Source organism: Sebastes fasciatus, chromosome 8, assembly GCF_043250625.1.
Source record: "Sebastes fasciatus isolate fSebFas1 chromosome 8, fSebFas1.pri, whole genome shotgun sequence".
In the NCBI taxonomy this organism is placed as follows: Eukaryota; Metazoa; Chordata; class Actinopteri; order Perciformes; family Sebastidae; genus Sebastes; species Sebastes fasciatus.
The window spans coordinates 22,941,492-22,965,953 of record NC_133802.1 but is presented as its reverse complement, the minus strand read 5'-3'; the positions used below and the strand labels follow the sequence as shown (position 1 = coordinate 22,965,953).

The 24,462-nt window shown below is 40.3% G+C and overlaps 1 protein-coding gene across 3 annotated transcripts in view; it reads left to right on the top strand.

Moving 5' to 3' along the window:
- The window catches only part of znf385a (zinc finger protein 385A), a 73,748-nt gene extending 63,506 nt beyond the window's left edge, over positions 1-10,242 (top strand). For all 3 annotated transcript variants that reach the window (XM_074644389.1, XM_074644387.1, XM_074644388.1), the window contains 4 exons: positions 91-447; positions 4,940-5,124; positions 6,483-6,575; positions 6,914-10,242. In XM_074644389.1, the coding sequence (XP_074500490.1) occupies positions 91-447; positions 4,940-5,124; positions 6,483-6,575; positions 6,914-7,174 (896 nt within the window). In that variant the 3' untranslated portion in view covers positions 7,175-10,242. The remainder of the gene's footprint in view (positions 1-90; positions 448-4,939; positions 5,125-6,482; positions 6,576-6,913) is intronic.
- Positions 10,243-24,462: the final 14,220 nt, after the last annotated feature.

Genomic DNA, 24,462 nt, shown 5'->3' with positions numbered 1-24,462 from the left:
GTTTGTATCATAAAATAATCGGTTCTTTGTTTTTCTCTGCACTGCATTTGACATTTTTTTCTTTCTTTGTTTCTCTCGTTGTTTTCGCAGATGAAACACGGCCTCTGTTACAATTAAACGGGCCCCTGCTGGCCCCGGGGCCCCTTCCCCCTCTCACCACCCCGCCTACCCCACCAATGGACTCCCCCATGCCCTTGGCGTGCCCCCTCCTGCCCTCCCCCACTCCTCCCCTGATCCCCCCCTCCTCATCCTCCCCAGGCTGCGGCACTGGCAGCGCCGGCTCAGAGCAACCCGGGTCTGGACCCCCTGTTTCAGGAGCCGCCGGCACCACGACCCCCAGTCCGTCCAATCCAGAGACGGAGGAGGACAAGGCCAAGAAGCTGCTCTACTGCTCCCTGTGCAAGGTGGCTGTCAACTCCTTGTCACAGCTGGAGGCCCACAACAAAGGTGGGTTAATCTGTTGAGCTCTTGATACATTGAAATCGCTGTAGCGCTGCTGCACTCTCCAGAAATTCGCTGGCAATCAAACCATGTGGGATTAACTGTGACGGTCTTGGAGCTTCGGTTGATGAAATAGGAGTTTCTGGAGGTGGAACTTTCTCCCTCATCTTTTGCAGCTATGTTTGGATCCTTCTCTGTTTACTCAAACAACCACACTGCTACTGCTGTTGTTGTTGTTGCTGGAAACATCATGTGTCACATCCTGTGTCAGAGGAATCCTGCCAAGAAAGACCCATGTACTGCAGCAACTTCCAAATATTATGACTTTCTAAAATGGAATTTAAATAATACTCTAAAAGTGTAAAAAATAAATGCACTGGTTACTAATGTGATACACGTAGATTATGTAAATACAAGAAGACAGTGGTGCAGTGTCTCCCAAACTTTTTTTCTGGGGACCCACTTTTTAAAAATGACAAACCATCATGACCCAGTTCACAACAGGCCTTTTCTATAAATTGTGAGAAGAGCAAATTTATGTGTAAATGAACGTTCCTTACCATTTTTACCACCATTTCTGCATCACCACTTATCTTATAAGTAAACCAACCGTTTTGAATATAGATATATACATTTGATAAATCACAATTTAGTTTTATGCATGTGTTATTGAAAACATATACACATGTTATATACTTTATAAATGAGACTAAATAAATGCATTTAGATAGAGTATATATCATCCTTTTTATTTCCTCTCATCAGTAAAACAAACAGAATATACACTATTAGATTCAATGTTATAAGTAGGCTACTGTTGTCAGGACAACATGAACATTCAGGCTCCCTCATGTGGCACAAAACTGTACCACAGATGTAAATGTTAAAAGACTACGGAAGAAATTCCCTAATAAAATCTAAAATCTTTGGGAATGACTGCATTAGTGAAAAGCAAAAACTGTTCAATTTAAGAGAAGAAATCGACCCCTATTTTAGTTCACAACTTTGAAATGATGTGGGATATTTACATTTTTATAAAAAGCATATTTACTTCATAAAGTTTATTACATATTGTAGCTGAAGATTTCATAACATTAACTAGTTATGTAATAACACATGATATTACATTCTCTCTTAATTTATATTTACAAGCCAACATTTCATATCTTGTAAACATTTTTAATGTATGCCAGTATCGTTTTTACATATAACACACCTCCTAAAGTAATAATTTCTGGTTGTCATGTGCACCAGATTACTGCAATTGCTGCTTTTAAGACTATTTTAGAACATGATTAATAGAAGGATAATTGTTATTTTAATGAGTAATTATAGTTGTTACAGCAGCAGCTAATCCAGGCAATCCACAGGAACAGTAAATAAAATGTACACATGTACTAGGGATAGATATCTATAGAATACACAATATAATACACTAGAAATATACCAAACTACTACAATTAACATAGAAAATAAAAACATAGAATAACATATACATTAGCAAAGTGAGCAAGTTATAATTTTGTTTTTAGATTAACATTAAATGAGGTAGTAAACCGATGTGCAAATTCAACTTGACAAATTCAACTGTGTGCAGGTTGAATCAATATGAAATAACACAAATTTAAATTATTCCTCACTTTGTGGCCCCTAGAAGTTGCACAAACAAACAGTCCATTATCCGGCTGCCCTTACTTTGAGCGCTACCGTCTCAGTTGATGACTTGACTGCGGCTCAGCAGAGGGTACTGAGAGGAACACTGATCAGCAGATAACTGATCTGTTTGACACTGACGGGCTCGGCCTGTGTAACCCAGCACTGATCTCCTGCTTTCAGGATCTCTGTCAAGGTGCCTTACCTGCACTCTAATGCAGCACTCTGCTTACACACCCTATACTTTCTTCACCCACACATGACGTGATCATTTAAAAGAAAACTCTCCCCCACTCAAACATTCATCATTTGTCTGCAGCATAAAAACTGTTCCCTACAGCCTGAAGCCTTCCACTTGAAAAAGTTGCAGAGGAGGAGGATGAAGGCGGGTAACCACCGCGTGAGGGAATAAGAGAAAAACATGTTTTGTGGCTGAGCCCGCCACAATACCAACTTCAATGTTCTGTCAGACAGCTTTCACACATGACGACACTTTCTCCAAATACCCGAGGTGCCCACTGCCTGCTTTAATCCTGTATGCTCTACCAACATAGCTCTCCCTGTGACCTTGTGACGACAGTTTGTACCCGCTGACCTCCACTCTTTTATTTATACATTCTCCTACACATAAGAAAAACTACAGACAGTGAGGGTACAGGCTACACATCAGTATAACTGTATCTCATTTGCCTTGAGTAATGTTTGATGCAGCCAGACATGAAAGCAGCCAACAAATACCTCTTAAGGTTGGATGAAGTATTAATCAATAAAAGAGCAATCGCTGCCACCATTATGTTTAGATTAACCTCTGGTAGGCTCGTGCAATTCATGCTTTATTGTGCACTAATTAATAGTTTATCAGTCTAACAACTACTCAACAATAAATTAATGTTACTGTACGTCTGTCTGTTTGGATGTTTATGATGTACACGCACATGAACATATAAAAAGAGATCACACACACAGTATATTACAGCTTCTAATCATGACCTGGGCCACAGCCTGCGGAATGACAACGAGTTGATACGGTTGAAACTCTACAATCTGGAAACAATCACTCTCACTCATTCTCAAAATCAAAACTGTGCATGTTACCGGGGTTCAAAAATGAAAGCATATGTCACGCAGACGCATGAGCAGCGTGCGTGGCATGCTGCAGAATGAAAAACAGAAAATACTAAAGAAAAACAGAAAGGATGATGCGTATGTGATGTTATTTCTACAGTTTCTTTCTTTCGTGTTTTTACTTGTCTGCTTGTGTGTCGGTTTACGCGCTGAGTCGACCGTACAAAGACAAAAAATCCACAGGGCCATCCATTGTCAGACCAAAATAGAACAAAGGCAAAAACAGACAGCCCAAGAGCACATTTCTGGCCACGAGCGAAATCCGTCATTCCAGACCCCTTTCCCTCCCCAGTGGAGCCCACAGCCTCCATGTCCCCCCCACCACCCCCACCCCGACCATCTCTCTCTCTTCGGTAACTTTAACTCTGTTCAAAGGGATTTTAGAGAGGGACTCAAAGTCAGAGCCAAAGACAGAGGGATGCTTTACAGAGACATAGGGGTCGATGGCGAGGTGGTGGGGGAGGGGGCATGACTAAAAATTTTCAGCCAGGAACAAAATGTGATTATTTAATGAGAAACTATTCTGGCACTCTTTGGTGTGCTGCTTTTCAGACCACTTGAAAGGGAAAGTAATGTGCAAGAGCACCCCTCTGTGTGCCGTCTCGTCTGTAAAATTAGCCCCCCTGGAGTGTTCAGATTAAGAAAAACGCTGCATATGGAAATGCGTCATGTAAATGTATGAAACATGCATACCCACAGTTTAAAATCTCTTGTAAATTCATTATTTAGCAGGTGGACATCTTTTATTGACAACATCTGACAGAATATCTTTTCTGGAATCATGGTTGGATTAATAGCAGGGCGTTGGGTGGATTCTGGGGAACCATTACTAAGAGGTCTGAGTACACATGTAACTATGTATTATTTGGTTTTGCCAAGAAACACATCTGTTAAATGTAATTGTTTTGTGTCTAGTGTAACACTGCCATCTGTAATGAAACATGCCCCTATTTTGATTACTCAGCAGTGTTAATGAAATGTTTTACAGCGTGAACCTCCTTCAAAATCCGGTATCTAGTATGAAAAAAGCCAGAGTTTATGTAGCTTGTTAAAATGGGTCCATTTCATCACAAATATTTACTGAAACAGTAAAAAGTAAAAGGTGTCCGCGCAGCAAATGTCTTGACTGCAAATCCATCCTAAGACCAGACAAACCTGCTTCTCATAATAACTCGGCCTTAAATTTTGTCTTTGACATTTACAACCAAAGTGATTGATCTTGACAGCGAGGGTTCAGTGGTCCAGCGCTGTTATTGATGTTGGTACATGTGGAAATATAATTCAGTACAGTGCTCACTGTACAGTAGGATCATCTCCGCTCCACTGATCAAACATTATCAACCAATGTTGTAATATTAACACTAGAGAGGGCTTTGAGTTCATCCTTCAGTTGCACAGCTGTCTGACTGCAGCCCTCTAGTGGTAAAAACGCACCACTACAACTTTATACAGCCACACATGTTCTGTACAGCATGTTGTGCATATGTGGTCAATCATTGGAGAATCAAGCCAGTGGTGGGATTACTTTTCTTTCATGCCCTGCCTATTTGTCACTGTCACTGTTACATACTACAGAGAAACGCTGCCCAGACTGATGTCAGACAGCTGACTCATACAGTATGTTATAAATAGTCATGCATCTCCACTGTATTATTTAATTCTATTCTATTAGCTTCTGAATATGTAATTTCATCTTGGCTATGTGTGTGTCTGCCTGCAGGTACCAAACACAAAACTATCCTGGAGGCACGGAGCGGGCTGGGCCCCATCAAGGCGTATCCTCGCCTGGGCCCCAAGCCCATCGGAGAGCAGGGAGGGGGGCCGGTGGACCCCAACACTCAGGAACGAACCTTCCACTGTGAGATCTGCAATGTGCGGGTCAACTCTGAACTGCAACTCAAACAGGTAAGACGGAGAAATTATGCATGTATTTTTATCCAGTAATATTGGATTTAAGATAAGAGATAAGATAAAATAAAATAAGCAAAAGGGTGAAGTACAAACAAACAAGAGGTATCAGTAAAAAACAGAACAAGATCCAATAAATAAGCACACAATAAATATATAGTAAGTAAGTATACAGTAAAAAACAAAATATAAAGAAATAGACTGAATGAGTGGTTTGCCATTATTGCACATATGAATATGAAATGTTGATTGCACATGACTGAGTGAATGAATGAATTGTCAGTTCTTTGGTGTGTGCAGTCTAATGAGAGCAGTGTTGGTTGTAGAGTCTGACAGCAGCAGGAAGGAAGGACTGACGGTATCTCTCCTACTATCTGATAGTTATCTGCAAAATATTGTACATACAATATAACTGGCTCTTTTGGAAGATGACTTTTTCATGCAACAAGCATTTTGTGAGCGACATAATTATTTAATCATGGAAGAAATTCTCTTTTCATTAGAGCACATTGTAAAATCCAGAGTCTCAAAAATGGTCCAGAGTCTCCAGATTCTAAGATATACAGTATGTATTAGGGCTGTCAACCGATTAAAGTATTTAATCGCAAATGAATCTCACATATTTTATTGGTTCAAAATGTATCTTAAAGGGAGATTTGTCAAGTATTTAATACTCTTATCAACATGGGAGTAGACAAAAATGCTTGCTTTATGTAAATGTATGTATATATTTATTACTGGAAATCAATTAACAATACAAAACAATGATACATTCACATCCAGAAACCCTCACAGGTACTGCATGTAGCAGAAACAAATATGGGTAAAACTTTCAGTCAACAACAGTGTTCTGACTTGACTATGAATTGCCCCAAACTGCATGTGATTATCATAAAGTGGGCATGTCTGAAGGGGAGACTCGTGGGAACCCATAGAACCCATTTTCATTCACATATCTTGAGGTCAGAGGTCAAGGGACCCCTTTGGAAATGGCCATAACAGTTTTTCCTTGCCAAAATTTAGCATTACTTCGTATTTAACCTCCTTAGTGAGTATGTAAGTAAGTAAGTGACTAGTATGACATAAGCAATGGGTTCCTTAGGTTTTCCAGTTTCATATGATACCAGTATCTTCACCCTAGCTTTAAAATTGAGCCTGCTATAACCTTTGAAAGATCGATTACGTTAACGCGTTAACGAAATTAGTGGCGTTAAAATGAATTTGCGTGTGCGTGTAACATGTTTATATTGCTATTAACTTTGACATGCCTTAATATGTGCATTTTTGATGGTTTAAATTGGCAAATATTTCACCTATTGAAATTGAGAATAAGTTCCTGTGTTCCTTACTTTCAGCACATATCAAGTCGAAGACACCGGGACGGCATGGCGGGCAAGCCTAACCCCCTCCTCAGCCGACACAAGAAGCACAGGGGAGCTGATCTGACGGTAACCTTTCACGTTTCACTGTTGAATTCTGACTCCTCCTGTGACACAGTCAGTGAACCTGAGACCCACAGATCAGATAGACGGTGATAATCGAGAACATGAGGTCTGCAAGGCCTTGGAATGCTTAGAGCGTGTTTATTTGATCCCTATTTGATCCCCCTTTTGGCCGTGTCCTCCTCCTGAACGTTTTTAACTCGGTTGGACTGAAACCGGCATTATGATAGATCATAAGAGTCTGGCGAGGAAGGTCGATCTGTTTCCTCTCCATGTGTTGACCTTCTGGAACTAATCATTTTATCCCTCCCCCTCTCTCTTTCTCTTTTCTCTTCTGGTTGCAGTCATCTTTGACCTTCTCCAAGGATCTCACCAAAGCTTTGGGTGCAGGCCTCTTGCCCAGCCCCTTGGCTGTTGCCGCAGCAATGGCCGCCGCAGCTTCCTCGAACCAGCTGGCTCTCCGCGCAGCAAATCCCGCGCACCACCATCACCTCCACCCGCACCACCACCTATTGCAAGGCCCGCCTCTCAGCCACGCCATCCTGAGACCCGCCCCCGGGCCCATGCGCACCACCCACGGGCAGATCCTTTTCTCCCCTTACTGACACATCCCCCTCTGACTTCGGGCCAGTCAGGAACAGCCACTCCAAAAGCACACTGTGAAGATACAAAACATGATCAACAAACAGCAATTGATAAGGGGGAAAAAAGTCCAACCATTTAAATATTGAACTGAGAGAAACGCAAGGGAAAGGAGCAGCGGAGCGGAGTAGAAGTATATGTCTCGCTTCCCTTTACCTGAAACTCTCCCTCCATTTCAAAGACTTCTGAGTGATCCGCAGATGGAGCAGAGGAGAGACTTTCATTATGCATTGAACTCCCTTGTACATCTCTCACCTCCCCCGTTCCCTCTCCCTTGCACTGTGGCCCCGTCATGGCCGCCTCGATAGCTACAGAAGAAACACACCTTTCTAGAAACATTAAAAAACCACATGTAGTGTTACATAATTATTCTGGGCCGGGTTGGTTTTTCTCCCGTCGTCGCGGCTCAACGTGTTCCTCTCATCCTATGCACCTCAAGACAATAATGTCATGTCAGTAGGGTAGCTGCTTCAATCGGTCTATGCTGTATGCGCCACGTGTAGCTGTGGCGGCCTCCGCGGTACTGTACATGTCCCCTTCTGCGCCGGAGGTCAGCAACTCTTCAGTTTGTGACACTAGGTCCTCGCTAGATGCAACATGACTTGGGCATGACAGGCAGGTGGTTGCCACATCTGAACATGTCTGATGGTTTTGGTGGGAGTGGGGGGGGGGGGGTGGGTTAAGAGAGCAGAAAAGTGACTGTGGGGGATTGCGCTCCGCTGTCATTTCCTGAGACGGTGAGGTGAGAGGAGGGCTGGCACGGGTCAGTGGATGGGTTGACCCCAGGCAGCATGCAGACACACACAGGCCCCAACGAATCTGTGTTTTAAAATAGACTGCGCCGCAGGGCACGTCTGTCAACCACCATATCAGTCAGAGCAGGGCCTCACTAAAGGGGAACGAGCAGAAGTCACACATACTGTACTGCTGTATTTCATACTTGATCCTTATCTGTAGCTTACATTGTGTTGGATGGCAATAATCTTTTACTTACAGTAATGAAAAATACTGGAGAGAGCATAGTTCATATGTAATTGGTGAGACTTCTGTTCACATTAAGCCATCAAAAAGAAAATTATCGACATCCTCCCTGGTCTTTATTCGCAGGCTGATTGACTGTGTAGGAGGTATGACTTACGTGCGACCCTTTGTACCGGTGCATATATGTCCTGCATGCAGCATAAGATCAATAAGATCAACAAGGTCAGGCTTCTACATCATTGGGTTTCCATCGCTGCCCTATCCTCCACCTCCTCACCTCCCCCATTTCCTAAAGGTTCGTATGAGTCTATAGCAGAGGGCACATCAGCACTGGCAACCATAATGATCAAAGGGAACAAATTATAAAAGAGAGGAAGATGAAAGCCAAATACATCCTTAGAGAAATGATCTTGAGCTGGAGTGACAACAGAGCCAGAAGCCCAGCGATGGAGGCCGCCCCGGGGGCAGAGAAGCCGAGACGTCCAGCTCAAGGCGTCCACCCATACTTTCCCGTCTTACAACTGAAAGCCATGAAACGCACCATGATTTGTTTTCTTTTACAAAGACTGGTGAGCACTTTGTTTTGTTTTGGTTCGGACTGTTGGTTTGCATTTATATCACACATAAAAAAGAAAATAGGAAACACAATAAAAATATTTTTGTAGGTAGGAAATGGTAATAACTGCATTCATGAAGGGATAAGAAGAAGGGTGGATTATATAAGTGTTGACTCGGCGGAGGAGCCACAGAAGCTAGCTAAGCGGCGGCAGCAGACCAGACGGCTTGAAAACGTTCACCCTTTTCTGAACGAGATGTACACTGTGCCCTTTCATAGAGAAGCAATGAGCTCTAATGTCTTACCTTTGTCTGAATATTGCAATGCAATGAGCAATTTTTATCAGAGTGACTTGTTATCATTGTGACATGTTGTGACATGTTGTCTGGAGTCATGTGTAAACAGACTTTTCTGTTCTTCCATTAGGAGTACAAGCCCACGAACGGACACAGAGAGAGAGAGACGGGTGTAGCTGGGCTTAGGGACCGACCCTTCATATTAAAGGGCCTTTTTACGATGGTAATCTCTGCTTGGGGAACAGGGTACAACACCAGGTATCAAGGGATTAAAGCTAGAATTGTTCAACAGGCTTATTTGTTTTTTAGTTGGACTTACTGAGTTATTTTTTTCTCTGTGTGTGTGAGAAATGTGTTTAATCCTGAGGAACATTATCAATGCCATTACTTAAAGAAGAAGCTGGCTTGGTGTCAGCTCCCACCGTCGTGCTCTTTTCTTTTTTTTTTGTCGCTGAACGAAACAGTCGTTGCAGAGTTCATTTTGTGAGAGAGATATTATTCCAGGATCCGTGTTCTCCTTCCTGTTGGTGTGTGTACCATATGTGTTCTAGTGTGTGTTGGGACCCTTCCCACCAATCAGAGACAGAGGCAACCTGGAGCTATAAAAGTGGCCTAACACAATAATGGAGATAAAAAACCTGCACATGTTTGGGAAGATTGATCAATCATCCCGAATTCAAAGTAATGTAGTAATGTTGTCCCTGGTAGGTCGGTCAAGTAGCAGCACCACAGATATGTTCATGCTGTGGCACTAATTCATCCTCATTATTCACATATGGGAAATAAATGTTAGATTCCTATTTTCTGGGCAGGTATTTCATGTTAGCTGTGTTTAGGCTAATAGCCTTAGCCTTATTCTGCCCTCAGCCTCTCCCAGAGCAGAGCGATGGACAGACAGTAAGAGAGAGAGATGGAGGAGAGGCTATGGTGTAATTTTGTCTTGCCAATAAAGTTATTTTTGAATTTCATTGTCAGAGGGGACAAAGAGTTTGTATGGCGAACTGTAGCAATACCTGACTCATTCTGGCTACTCTTGTTTATTGCAATAAGAAAATTAAACAATAAATGTGTATGTGAGTAAAACATTATAAATGTAATTTAAATGAAAAAGAAACTTTATGGTAAATACTATTGGTATCGAGAGAAACCATGGTGGGAAAAAAAAGTAAATGTCAATAAATCATTAAATGAAACAAAAGGTCTTCAGAGTTTGTTTGTGTGGTCCAACACCTTCGATCAAATGTCATGAAAAATACTAAAAAATATCTCATACAGTATCTCTAATACATGTACATTGAGGGTCTCAGTGCAACAAAGTCCTAGTAGTACATACAGTATATATCACTACAGTCACATTCAAGAGAAAATCCACCTTAAAAAAAAGATTAATATTGTGTTAGTTTGATTGTTTTGGATGGTAAAGTTGATCGCTTCAAACATGCAAACTGTTTAAAAAGAAATCAGATTACATCACAGTCAGGCTGTTGACAGAGAATCATTGACTGACTCATAGATTTTGTTTTTTAGAATAAAAGAGTTAAATACTGTAAATGCAGGGCTTCTAACTGTGAATCACAAAATACTCCTCCCGGTAAAATCACCATTACCACTCTCATAAGTCAGGAGTTTCTCTATTAACTGTCCATGGAGGAGCTCCCATGATGACATCGTCACTACAATCTTGTCTCTGTGCATTTCAAACAAAGAAAAGACTTGTTTGACTAAAAGATACCCAACAGTAACATAACAGTGTGAATTCAGATAATTGCTTTATGTTCATGTTTTATTACAAAGTTCTAATGTTTCCCCTAAATTTTCTACAAAGCAGTTGTTCCTAGGCTTCCTTCCCAGTGGTCACAAGATGAATAATGAGAAAGAAGAGAAGAAAAATATTGTTCTGATACTCAATTATTACATTTTCTTTTTGGGGAAAGTGTTACCTCTAGGCCTCTAAAAGTTATTTACAAAGCTCTCAACTCATAGACAGATTCAACCTGAGGAAGGGTTGCAAGCAGACACTGCTTCATTTTAAGGGGTCACCAGACCAAAAAGGTTGGAAATCACTGCCTTAAAGCTGCAGTTGGTAGCTTTGAGCAAATATTATAAAAAGTTATTTTATAACTTTATAACTCATGTGCTCCTAATGGCATTTGCAAGATTTCCGCGCCCGAAAGAAAACCAGTCAGAGCAGAGCAGTCTCTGGGCAGCTGTCTGCTTGCGAAGCTCACAAACTCCGATCAAACAGTCAAACTAGACAGCGCTGATCAAATATGAATCAATATTCTGTTACTGTAATGTCTATTTCTCGCATAAAATGTTTTCAGAAACATCTTGTAGTGTACTGTTTAGCTGTAAAATGAGAAAGTTTGTGACAAGGCCAAGAACAAAGCAAGGCCCGGGTGCATACTTTCTCACATGCACTAAAAGCACGACCAGCCCAGCTTTGTAAACAAAGCACAGAGAAGCTCTGATTACAGCTCTGACTTCATCCTCTGCTCAGGTAAACATTACTCCAGTTTATCTTTACAAAGCAAGTAGTTGTCTGCTGCTATATTAATGCTCTGAACATCGTATAGAGAACATTTAAAGTGTAACTTAAAAAGGTAGCACGATCTGCTTGTTCTGAATGAAAATATTCTTTATGTATTTTGCACCATTTTATACACATTTTCCAATAATTCCGCCTAACATATGCACTGGGTGGCCATTATTAGACCTCTGACACAAAAACTGAACATTATAGACAACATAAAAGTTCAGAAGAACAGTCTCCCCTAATAGGTGTTCCTAATAAAGTGGATGCTGAGTAAAAATACAGTGTATGGTGTATTTGGTATTTATGGAAAATTTGGAATCTTTACTACAATTTTAAACATTTTTATGAGTTTGAAAAATTGAGCATTTGTTGAGTACATAACCATGTAACATGCTTTTGTAATGGGTCCAGCAGAAACATGAGATTAAACACAGTAACCTTTTAAAGAGTCACTCTCATCTCAGCTGCAATCAGACGTTGCTGAATCTCCTTTGTGAGCAGCAGATGCGTCTAATTTATCAGGAGCAGCGGCTGACTGGTGCTGCATTGTACTGTCTGATGAAGAGCAGCATTGTGCTGTCTGGAGAGCATTGCGGATTTCCCATAATAGATGGCCCTCATGTCGTTCCCTGGGATTTGTTTCAAGCATTCCCAAACAGAGACTGACAGCCTGCCAGCAGTTCTTGTAACATTACACAACTCAGCCACTAGATGGTCCCACTGTCGTTACTGGGAAGCAGATCCACTTGAAACAATTCAGTATAGCTGAACAGAGCTGCTCATTCTGCAGAGTACAAGCAGTCAAATTGATTCACACTTCACGCTTGTGTAACCCAGCAGTGCTTTGGATGTATATTGAAGACTGATGTGCAAGGTCATTCAGTAGGCCTTCTTATACGACCGGTATAAGCACCTATTGTTCTGAATATATATAGTACATTATATATAGAGTGCTGCCCTTTCAGCTCTGTGAGAATGAAAGAACAATCCATAGCCATATGGCGGAGAAAAGGCCATGAGCAGGTTGGACAGATGGTTGCTATGCTATACTTTCTTTACTGCCACGATCGTCAAAGACATTGTAAAACTTAATAGCCCGTAGGATTCTGCAGCACCTTAAAGAAAAAAAAAAAAATCAAACGTCACTACTCAGAGATGGATCTCCAGATGGTGTGTTATTATCTGAAATGCTGCAGTATTCAGAAAGTTTAAAGGGGACATATGAAAAACTCACTTTTTTAGTGCTTTTGCACATACATAGCTGGTGTACCAACCCACAAACTGTGTGTATGATAGTATGGATATTGAAACGCACCTTTGCAAAGGTGCACCGTATTTTTCTTGCAAGCCAATCAGAGCAACAGAGGGTATATTCAGACAGAGTATGAGAAAAATAATGGGTTTTATTTAACATTAAAGCAAATAAACATGTCCTAGTAGAAACCCAAAATACAAGTATGAATCTAAATATGAGCATGATATGTCTCCTTTAACTCTGCTGAGATATGTACAGTATTCAAGTCTTTTATTTACATACTTGCTTGGAAATGTTTGAACATAACAACAATCATGTGGAGAGAGAATTGCATTGTATTCAGACTATTTCTTAGACATAAACACTTTAGTTTGATCATTTACAGCTGTATAGTATGAAAATATTTGTTAGAAAGTCTATTAACCTAATTAGCTATCTAATCATCCTAGTGTATAAAAATGACTGTTCTCAATGTTGAATTTGTAATTCGTCCACCATGGCATCATATTGTGCTAAATATTTATACCATTAATTAGTTTATTTTTATCAGATCAAGATGAAAAGAAGACAGAAAGAGCCCTCACACTGCTCATTCCTCTTTTATAGTCTGTTTTTTTCTATACATCACGATTCCTGGAAGCATAGTGACATGGAGCTATAGTTTTGCACTAGACATCAGTTCTTTTCTTGAGTGCTCCATGCACTGAGATGTGGCAATAACACAGTGAGATGTTCAGACGGAGAACTTCAAATGGAATTTGAAGAGGTGGAGATACGTACCTGCACTTTTCTCTAAATGGAAATCAGCCTTGAGAGGAGAGGGCATTTTCTGTGGTCTCCCTTTCCATCTCCCCCACTGGCTCCTTCTCTCTCTCTCCAGCATTTTGCATCACACATGTTGAATGCAAAAGGAAGTTATGACTCTAATCTTGAAATCTGATGTGAAGGCAAGAATATATTTTTCTGCTTTCTACAGATGTTTGCTAACTGGATCTGGACAAATTCATGTCGTAGTTATAAGAGGAAAAATTATATAAAACCAGTGGGCAACTCTGAGGTCTGAGAAGTGAAGCCAATGCTGAAGTGCTGTAAACCTGCATTCTTTCTAATAGCCAGCAGGGGGCGACTCCTCTGGTTGCAACAAAAAGTTAAGTGTTAATGAAAGATAATTACAACCTTTTTGGTCACCTAAAAAAGTCTTATTCAGCGTTCGATTGTCCTTAGCTCCACCCTCTCATATAACTTCTGGTTGCAAAAAAGCAAGATGGCGATGGCCAAAATGCCGAACTCTTCAGAGGCTTCAGAACGTCAGACCACAAACCAATGGGTCTATGTATAAAACACACAAAACGGTTGTCATTCTGCGCACACATTTCCATTTAGATAACACGAGATCTTTGCAGTTACAAGCAAACTGTAGAAATCGTAAATCAGGACATAATATCTTAACGTAGAGTAGACCACACATTCACATAGTTGACTCACACTATTTAATATGAAATGTCTGAATGTTAAGCCTTGAGCCATTGTACAGGAGTATGTGCAGGTTTTTAACTATTGAAAGAGGCCGACACTGACAGTACAAAACCTTCTGCCAGATGAATGAATCATCTACAGGAGAATCTGAATGCACAAAATGACAGTAGGGTCAGTGTTGGAATGGAAGAGGTGAGTTGTACTCTCCAAAACTACATGAATTTAAATAGAAAAAGTTTTAAAAGCTTTTATGAATTAGGGAAAAATAGCAATTATTTTTTAGGAGAAAGTGTGTACCGACATTGTGCTGCATTTCAACTACAGAAACGAGCTAAAGCATGTGATCACAGTGCAAATGTGTCAAAACCGAAACGTGATGGCATATCAGATGCAGGAACATCATCAGCATGAAAACAGAGGTGTCTCACAGTGTTACAGCTAAGGTTAATACAGACGTATGCTCTCCTGTTTGTCTCCACAAACATGAGTTGGCAGGTTCAGGTGCATCAGTGATGAAATAATTAGTCTGCAGACAGTCTGACGGGGAGGAGAGAGAGAGAGAGAGAGGAGACACAGCGGAGCAACAGGTCTCTAATCTCATCTCCTTAACTAGTCGTGAAATTGTGTTGAGACCAACTGTAGCGCTTGCTCTTTCCAGTTCAGCTTGTTGGATGCCATTATCAATATTTGCGCAGCTACTTAGTGTGTCGTACCCGAGTATATTCTCAGGAAATTACTCAACAGTGTACGCTCATCATCTCAGAAGAAAGCAGCTGCTTCTCATCAGCATCTTTCATTCTGTCCAACTGTTGAATAGTTTCATTACTCGTCTTTGTCTTTCTGTATCCTCACTATTTGGACTAATGGCAACATCCTGCTGTGACAGACATTTATCAAAACTCCCTTGACAGAGAATAATATAAAATCGGGGGATCAGTCCTCCGACTAATATCTTGTCCTCTTCAGGGAAATTAAGTCAATCCACGCAATAACCCATCTCCCACTCTAGGGTCACACATAATAGCCACATGTCCTCAGCCAATCTCTGGATACAAGGGGACCATGTCATACAACATTCATTCAGGTGCATGGACGTAAACCTTGAGCTTACTATGCTAGTCATTAAAGGGCTGTATAGTGACAGTTGCCCAATATGTGGCTCTCACAAGACGTCTTAGCAGGCTGAGCTGGCAGTGGTTGGGTGGCTCAGTTGTGTTGGCATGGCAGCAGCACGAGACAAAAGCCACAATTGTAAGAAAAATGGTCTGCAGTCCTTCATGCTGGAGAAGCGGTCATGGCAAATTGCCCTTCTGCACTGACGCAGCACAGACCACGGCTGCAGTGAATCTAATTAACTGTTCTCAAGCAGTGAATGGAGACCCTTGAATAAAATGTACGTTGTGTGCTTACACCAGTTTTTGTCCTTGAGCGAGAATAAGCTTTTAGAAAAGGAATGGAATATACTGTAAATTAGTACGTATTAAGTATCTGTAAGATGTTAAGAATTCAAGCTCTGGCTAGAGTTACTAATTACCGTAAGGGTGATAGAAACACTTCACCGAAGAGTAACCTGAATGCACTCCATAAGACTGTTAGAGAGGTATCACATTAGAATAAAACGTAGTGGCATTTGAAAACTGGCAATCATGATTATATTCTAAACTAAATTAGATAAGTTCCAAATAGGCTATCATATCATATGTGCTTGAATTGCAAGTGCTTCAGTCGGGTTGTGATCTTATATTTAGTTTTAGTCATATCAAGCCAACCTCATCCTTTACAATTTTTTAGTGGACTAAATTTAAGTCTCTGAAACATTCTAGTTTAGTCTTAGTCAAGACGATTGAGATGTTTTTCTATGAATGGATCCCTGTTGTGTCTGTCTCGTGCATTTGCACAGGGACACACATGCACATAGGGTACTCGATGCACAGTCCTACCAAAGTGGTCACACTACTCCACTGATTAACAAGAGGTGGTAACGACATGGAAGAAGAAGACTGCAAGCTAATAAACATGGATGTAAACAATCCTGGATTTAAGTCAGCTTTGCAGATCTTTAATGTTTTACATAACGGAACTTGTTTGTTTAAAACTCCCCAGAGCCCCTTTAAGTTGAATCAATTGAGGAGCTCATCTGTGGCCCTTTAATTGCTAAAGCTATGATTGCTAATCGAGTGCTGCAGGGATGATGTATTTCTGTAGGTCAAAATGGAAGTTAGTATCATCCTGGGTTCCCTCGACAAAAAGACAATGAGATTTTTCCATTGGATTTTGGATTATTACAGAAAATAAACTTGTTGGCAAACAAATGTTTATGATATTTACACATTTTGTTCATCAAGATAGTTTTCACAAATGACCACTTTTATGATTTTTGAAGCGTAAATGCAATCTGCAGAAGTAAAAAGCTAACATTAGAATACACATGAACACTATAGTGTTTGGCTTGATGGCTTTTAGTAGTCTCATTTAGCCACTTAGCAACCGCCTTTTTTAAGACATAAAAGCTTCAAAATCCACGAGTGGGGTATTTATTGATGTATTTTATGTCGTAGAACAAAACATTAAAATCTCTTCAGCTTGTGTTAACCACAGACCTTTCAGTCATCTAACCAAAAACCCATTCAAAAACCCCATTGACTTCAAGACGAGGGAACCAGGGGTGCTAATATTCTATCTCATTCCCGAGTTTTAGGACTCATCCCTGCAGAACTATAGTTGTGCAAAATGTGTTTGCCCATGTTTGGAGTCAGAGTGGTGAGTAGTAAATTGAACTTTAGCATTTTGAATGGCAGTAAAAAGAAAGATTTTATTCAAAAGAAGATCATGCCAACTGTAGAGAATTGTATGCTTTAGAACTACAATCGTAGTGTCAAGCGGGAAATGTGTTTATATTTTAGCAGGATTGCTTCAGGGGGTTGGTATCAGAGTTTGTGGCAATTGTGGCTGAAGTACCAGTGTTAGTGTTTAAACAATTGAGAAAAGCAGTTAGGTTAACACAGAACAAACAATGGAATGGGTAATGGCAGTAATGAAAGCAGTGCATGGATGTATGTTATTGTGCTATGGAGGCGAGTGGTGCAGGGTGGATGGGAGAAACAGAGTGAAGACATGAGCCAACTTTTATAGCCTGAGGATCCCAGGTGAGTTTAATCAGCTGATGACCCTCCTTAACCAGCTCTCAGATGCTGAGGTTGGCTACGACCGCCTACAGTGGGAGGGGCATCACTAAAGAGAAAATTAGCAGCAGCTGCTCCTGTTGGAACCACTTTATGCATCCAGTCAATGCACATATAATATGTATTGTGAACGGGGTTATGGACTGAATTTCTATACTTACCTGAATTGTGGTTCGCATTGTTTTCTTTATTATGAAAAGAAACACCAATGCCTTATCTTAACATGTATTTAAGACACACAGCAAATGTCCATTGTGTGTTTTTCTTCGAACTAAAAAAAGAAGGGTCTCTGGACAGTTTAAGTCTCAAACAGCGCATGCTGGGAAGTCTGCAAATATGATATGCTAATCATGTTTGTTTAGAAACATATTTTGTTGAGTTTAGTGAATGCTTTGCAGTCAAAAGAACTCATGCTTATAAGTCCTGAAGTGGTCTGAAAGTAATATACCTACTATGTATAAGTACCTCATACAACCACACTTCAAAACTCCATGAACTTTAAAAAGGCTGATACATTTCTAAACAGGCACCTACGACTTTTTGGGGCTTTGAGGCCGCCGTAGTGTATTCATTGATGATCTTTTTACGCCCTGAATTAAATATTTCAGGCAGTACGTCCTTGCAAGCTGTGAACACACTAGACATTTTAAGTTGAATTAATTTGAAATGTATAAAATGTATACATTTATGTTTACAGAAAAGATTAGCCGATTCCGTGAAATTCTTGCATGATGTTTTACAATAATATACGGAGATAAAACAGTCTTTGTTTGGCCAATGACTTTTTCACAGCAGACATTTTGACTTTCACATGGTGTTTCTTAATCACATTAACGATGGCTCAGTTCTATACAAGTGTCCCAGTGAGCCAAAATACCAGGACCCTGAAGAAGCTAACTGGAATACACACAGATATAAAAGACAAATAAAGATCAGGTATGGAGGCATGACAGATAGATCAGGTGATAAGCAGCAATGGGATGTTTTTAACCATCTTCAGACTGGATGATCCGGAGTGGCAAACAGACAATACATCAGAATGGCACGAAGACAAACACTGGCAAAAAGACAAGGCCACGCCCCTTTTTGGGAGATAGAAAACCGAAGATCCAATAAATGTCGATGCAATTTGAAATATGTTTGGATTTGAATTTTGACAAATTTGTATACATTCCTCTTTTGTTAAACCAACGATTGTTTTATACACATGTCTAATAATTATTTTGTGATCTTGCCTGAACCTGAGCATTCTCAATACCTTAATAAATTCAAGTTGATTGCCGTCGTGTCTCTTCAGTCTTCCCCCGTCAAACACAGTGGCCCGATATTGCTTATCCAGACTTCTGTTACATATTTGATTGAATCACGTTCGGCTAAGTGTTGTCTGTAAACAACCAACGTGTAAAAAGCCACCTGTTTGATCTATAGGCTGAGATTTAGTTGGAGATGACAGTCTGATGCTGCTATAACGTTAATGTATGACTGTATTACTGCAGCAGCCTCACACTCACGCTAATGTTAACTAGCCATGCAAGTCACGTATCGTATGTGCCTCAAATCTCAGTGTGAAAGCCTCGGTTAACCCACAGCACCACAGCTGTTCGTTATTTCCAATTTTCTCTCATGTGACAGCGAGTTTCTTTCCCCCAAAAGGAAGCGAAGCCTCGATGATGTTGTGATGCTGGTCTGGTCTATAGCTTGGAGCCATAAAGTCACTCTATTATATCTTTTTCAGGACATGGCAGGGGAACAAATCGGAGATCAGCGTTTTTGGATTTATTGTTGGTGCAACCAACTACACAGCAACTCTTCGGCATAGTGTTATTCATTTAAACCAGTTTGTTTAAAATAGAAGTTTGGACACATGTTTCAACATCTTCTGTTTACTCTATTGTCATCTACGAGGCACACGGGATTGTTTTCCCCCAAAAGGGGGCGTGGCCATGATAGCATACTCTGGATGACGTATTGACGGTCTGATGTATAGGGGGAAAATAAGAAAACTTGCAGAGGAGCAGGTGAAACAATATAATATTATAATTTTTTATTTTGAAATGTTATTCATTCTTATATACATTAAACAAAAAAACTAATTTTACACACCAATCCTGTGGCATTCAAGCTCCTGCCCAGCTGATCTACTGTTCATACTGTACATCAGCTGCTGGCTGATGTGTTACCCAAAAGGCCCAGTGCGTCACAGATGTCCTCCCAAGAAAGTTCTATTTAAATCTCCCACAATTACCACATGCAATGTAAACCCTGAAGCATTTCAGGAAATGATGGTGATGAAAACAATGGTGGGGCGAGTGGGAGATGGGGAAACAGTGTGACTGAGGCTTGATGGCCAGACACTGGATTTAATGTGAAAGATATGGTGCCACCTTTAATTAGATGATGATGAGTTACTGGCGGAAGGAAACAAATAATGTTGTCATTCAACTGTATCCTGTTGTGACAGCCACTCACTAATTATCTTTCTGTCCTCCGAGTCTCCCTTTCCTTAAATCCAAAGCAATATTTCACTTTCACACTCTGTTGTAATCAAATATCACGTTAAATATTATAATTGAGGTAATAAATTGAATCTCGATGAAGACTGAAAAGACAGGAAGGTTTACAGGAAGTGCCTAAAAGTGCAAGAAGAAACAAAATGTGAGAGGTGTATATTTTGCTGCTATATGCAATCAGTGTTTTAAAAAACACTTTCCTTTAAGTGTTTTATTTTAGATGGCATATTAAGAAAATATACAATCATCATTATTGTGGTCACCAATTCACAGCTGTGTCTTTGTGAATGTCATCATTATATATTTCCCAGTTACCTCGTCTCCATTCTGCGCCATTAACACACCCATACAGGTGTTTTCACTTATTCTGGCTGATTGGAGCTCTGCTCAGGCTAAAGTTGGGCAGAGCTCTACTGGGAGTCTGGGAACAGACTTTTCTCACAGCAATTTTGTCTCGTCTGCCTTGCAAGATATCTAGGAGTGATTTTTTGTTCTGAGTCATAAAAACAGCATTTTATCGTTTGAAGAGCTAAAGTGAGGCCATTTCTCTCACAGAGAGGCTGATGCATGTGTTTATAACTAGCAGGCTAGACTATTCTAACGCCCTCTTTTCAGGTCTACTGAGAATAAATCAACTACAATTAATTCAAAATTCTGCCGCACGAGTGCTGACTTTTTAAGACCAAAAGGAGAGCACTTAAGAGATTTTAAAATTCTTTATAATGCACCACATGGCTGTGCACCAGACTACCTCTCAGAAATGCTTTTGGATCCTCAGATCCACAAAGCAGAAGAAAAACATTTTATGCTCCAAGCCACTGGAACAGCCATCCAGAGGATTTTGCTATGTTTAAACGTACACTGAAAACCCATCTATTTAGTCTGGGTTTTATGTAGTGTTTTTATTTTTTTTTTATAATTTTGTGATTTTATTATTTACTTATTCTATTATTATCATTATTGTTTATCTTAATTGTTTTTGTTTTATCAACATTTTACTGTTGGTCATTATAATTTATTAAAGGTGCTAAATTCCAAATTCAGAGCATATCTACGATGGAGGGATCCTCCACGCGGCCCTCAATATGACATGTTAAATCCCAACCAACAAAGAGAGCAGTCAGACAACCAAATACGCAAATTGCCATGTCAATATCAATGATGATAATGTCAAGGTAAGTAGGTCTGCCGTTATCCCCAACGATGATGGAATACATCTCAAGTCAATCAAATATTTCTCAAATGAAATGAGTCAATAATATGAGTGACTGGACACAACTAAGTTTACTGAATTTTGTGTCTGTGTTTTTGACCATAAATTGGCAGCTTGTTGGCTTGTTTGGTAATATTGTTTTCATAATATTTTCAAAACCCTGCCAAATGTTGACAGCCAAAACATCATCTACCAGTCCAAGGCTATTTTTCCCAGCCAGTAACCCAATTGAGCGGAAACCAGCCCAATCTGGCAACACTAGTACCGACGCTTGGGCAGTGGCCCTCTGCATTTTGATATGACATCCTGTAGCGTCTGTATGAGTAGAGCAAGGAACGTAGTATTTGAGAGTGAGAAGTCGTCTAAAAACAGGTGTGAGGGGTGGCGGATGGGACAAACACAGGTCTTTTACTCTGGGGACCGGCGTTCATGTCCCGTGTGAAACTAAAAGTTGAGTGATTTCTACTGACGATGTTACATCACGGACCATGATCTGAACAGAAAACTAGTTTAGTGCGGTAATTAGTGCAGTACTTGAGACATCAGGTAAGCTGTTTTCATTCATTTAAACTCCACTATACACTATTGCATAGACTGTATATAAGAAGTGGACGTAGTCACTCTGACCTCGCCCATTGGTTTGTGGCTGTCGCCATTTTGGTCTTTTGTAACCAAAAGCGGCACGAGAGGGTGGAGCTAAGTACAACCGAATGCTGAACTGAAAACACACTTTGAAAAGATTAAAGTTGTAAGACAAAAACACGGACAACTCCCAGACCGGACGATGCCGTGGTAGCGACCTGTCAATCACAAGGTAGCCACGCCCTAAAGCATACCCTTATTTATGGTCTATTTGACTCTAAATGGGACCATAATTTACTGAATGAACATCATGCTGTATTGAAGAAGACTTGAAACTAGCGATTGAGACCATAAACTCATGTTTACAATGTTTACTGAGGTAATAAATCAAGTGAGAAGTAGGCTCATTTTCTCATAGACTACTATACAATCTGACTTCTTTTTGCAATTAGAGGAGCTGACCCCTGCTGGCTATTAGAAAGAATGCAAGTTTAAGGCACTTCAGCATTGGCTTCACTTCTCAGACTCGAAGGTTCATAGTTTGTGTTAAGCTAACATTAGCACTCATTCAGTGATTGCATAACAACAATAACGTTTTTTCAATAATTTTTTTTTTTTTAAAAATGCAACAAACTGCAAAACATGCTCTGTCTGATCAAGGCCTACATGTAATCAAGCCAAATAAGTGACATCACTTTGTGAGTGTAGCATGGGTGTGTCAGCAGGATAGCACAGGTGTAGCTAATAATGTTATTAATTACACCTGTACTTTTCCTACTGTGATAAGTCAAATATATATTTGTTAGTCATCCAAAAGGTTTCAAACAGAGTCCAGTTCCCTTTGAGTCTATATTTCTAGATACTGCATTATCATAAGCAAATCAAAGTACATTTGCTGTAATCAGGACATGGCACTGCCAGATAAGAATCTCATTATAGAGCCGTGTCACATTTATAATGAATTATAATGCCTGTAATTATCAGATAGCGATATATAATTAGTTTAAAATGTGCTCCCTATGCTCACAATAGCCTTTAAGTGTCCTCCTGCTCGTATCTTATCAGTTTATCATCACTTGGCCGTCTCTGACATCCTCTGGCTCAGACAGTCTCAGATTCTACAGTAAGTGAGGCGGAATAAAGGTGCAGTCCATCCATCTGCCAGAGCGATGACAGCCCTCTGTTAGGACAAACCTATAACACAAACCATAATTTTGCATGGACTGAGCAATTTGCCTTCATGTCTAGCGTGACAGACGTGGGTGCCAGCTGTGTTTACTGAGACACCGTGTGTTATGAACGTAATCACTTTACCAGCCCCTGCCTGCCTGTTATGGATGGCACTTGTCATTTACAGAGAAGACCCCAAGGCCATCACTCATCTGTATGTGCGGAGTGTGTTTCTGTGTTGAGGGGGTGGGGTCGGTGGGAATGGAAGACAAAACTGTAAAAGCTCCTCAAATATAATCACTGAACAGAAAACATTTAAATGTTGTACTGGGAGCACGCACAATTACACAGACAAGCACATGTGAACGGTCAATTACAACAGCCTGGGCTCACCAAATGATGTATGAATGACACGGGAATTTGTAAGGCATTTCACGTGCAATAACAACGCATTTGTTACTTTTGCCGTGTCATGTGTACGCCATGTCGTCCGTACTGACTGCAATGCAAAAGCATTTGTGTGAATATGCTACGCTCAGAGCTAGTGATGTAGAATAAAAATGAGAGAGACTATGACGGGCGGGAGGGGAAGTGGATGAGAGACCGTTGTTCGCGACCGGTGTTCATGTACCAAAGTGTTGTTGAGTTATTTTAAAGTTACGTTAGTGAGACGTGTTGTCCGTATGTATTTTACTTAGTTTACATACTTATTTTAAGCCCAAACATGATGTTTTTCCTAAACCTAACGAAGTGTTTTTGTTGCCTAAACATAACCGCAACTGTTTCATGCCAACAACGTGGCATTAAATGACACGCAAAAAGCCTTAATGCGTTATCCCATGAAATCGGGTTGATTCATAAATAAAAGTTGTGTCTAGAAGGTAACCCCCAAGTTGCAAAACTCATTTCAACATTTTACACACAACTGTGACCTCACTGCTGTTCATTTGAATATGAACGCACAAGCCGAAAAAAGGATTGTTGAATAACTTGTTCACAATTACAAACACTTCTACAAGTACGAGTCATATTAATATAAGTTAGCAGCATTTGACAACTATAAAGACATTTGATGTGAGTTTGCAAAGAATGAAACAACAAATGTTTCAAAAGGATCTGTCACTAAGTAACAGTAACAAATTTCATCACAGAGTTTGACAAACACGAGTCAAAACCAAGTCAAAACCAAGAAGAAACCACCACAGTTGAGTGATGAAGCCAGCGTGGAGGCGCCTTGAGCTGCAGGTCCTCCAATGGCCACCAGAATCTGGCTCAAAATGCATTGAAATCATTGGGGAAAAAACTCAATTAACCATGAGCATCCTGAAATGAAATACAGAACTGAGACTATCCATGGTCTTTGAAGTTATTTCACGTCTTCTAATGTGTTAGAAGGGGTTGCGGCCAGATCAGAGGCGTACTGCGGGCGTGTTGGTGTCGGTAAGATGATGATATCCAGGAAGTCCATTTTAAAGGCTTATCAGACACCAAAAC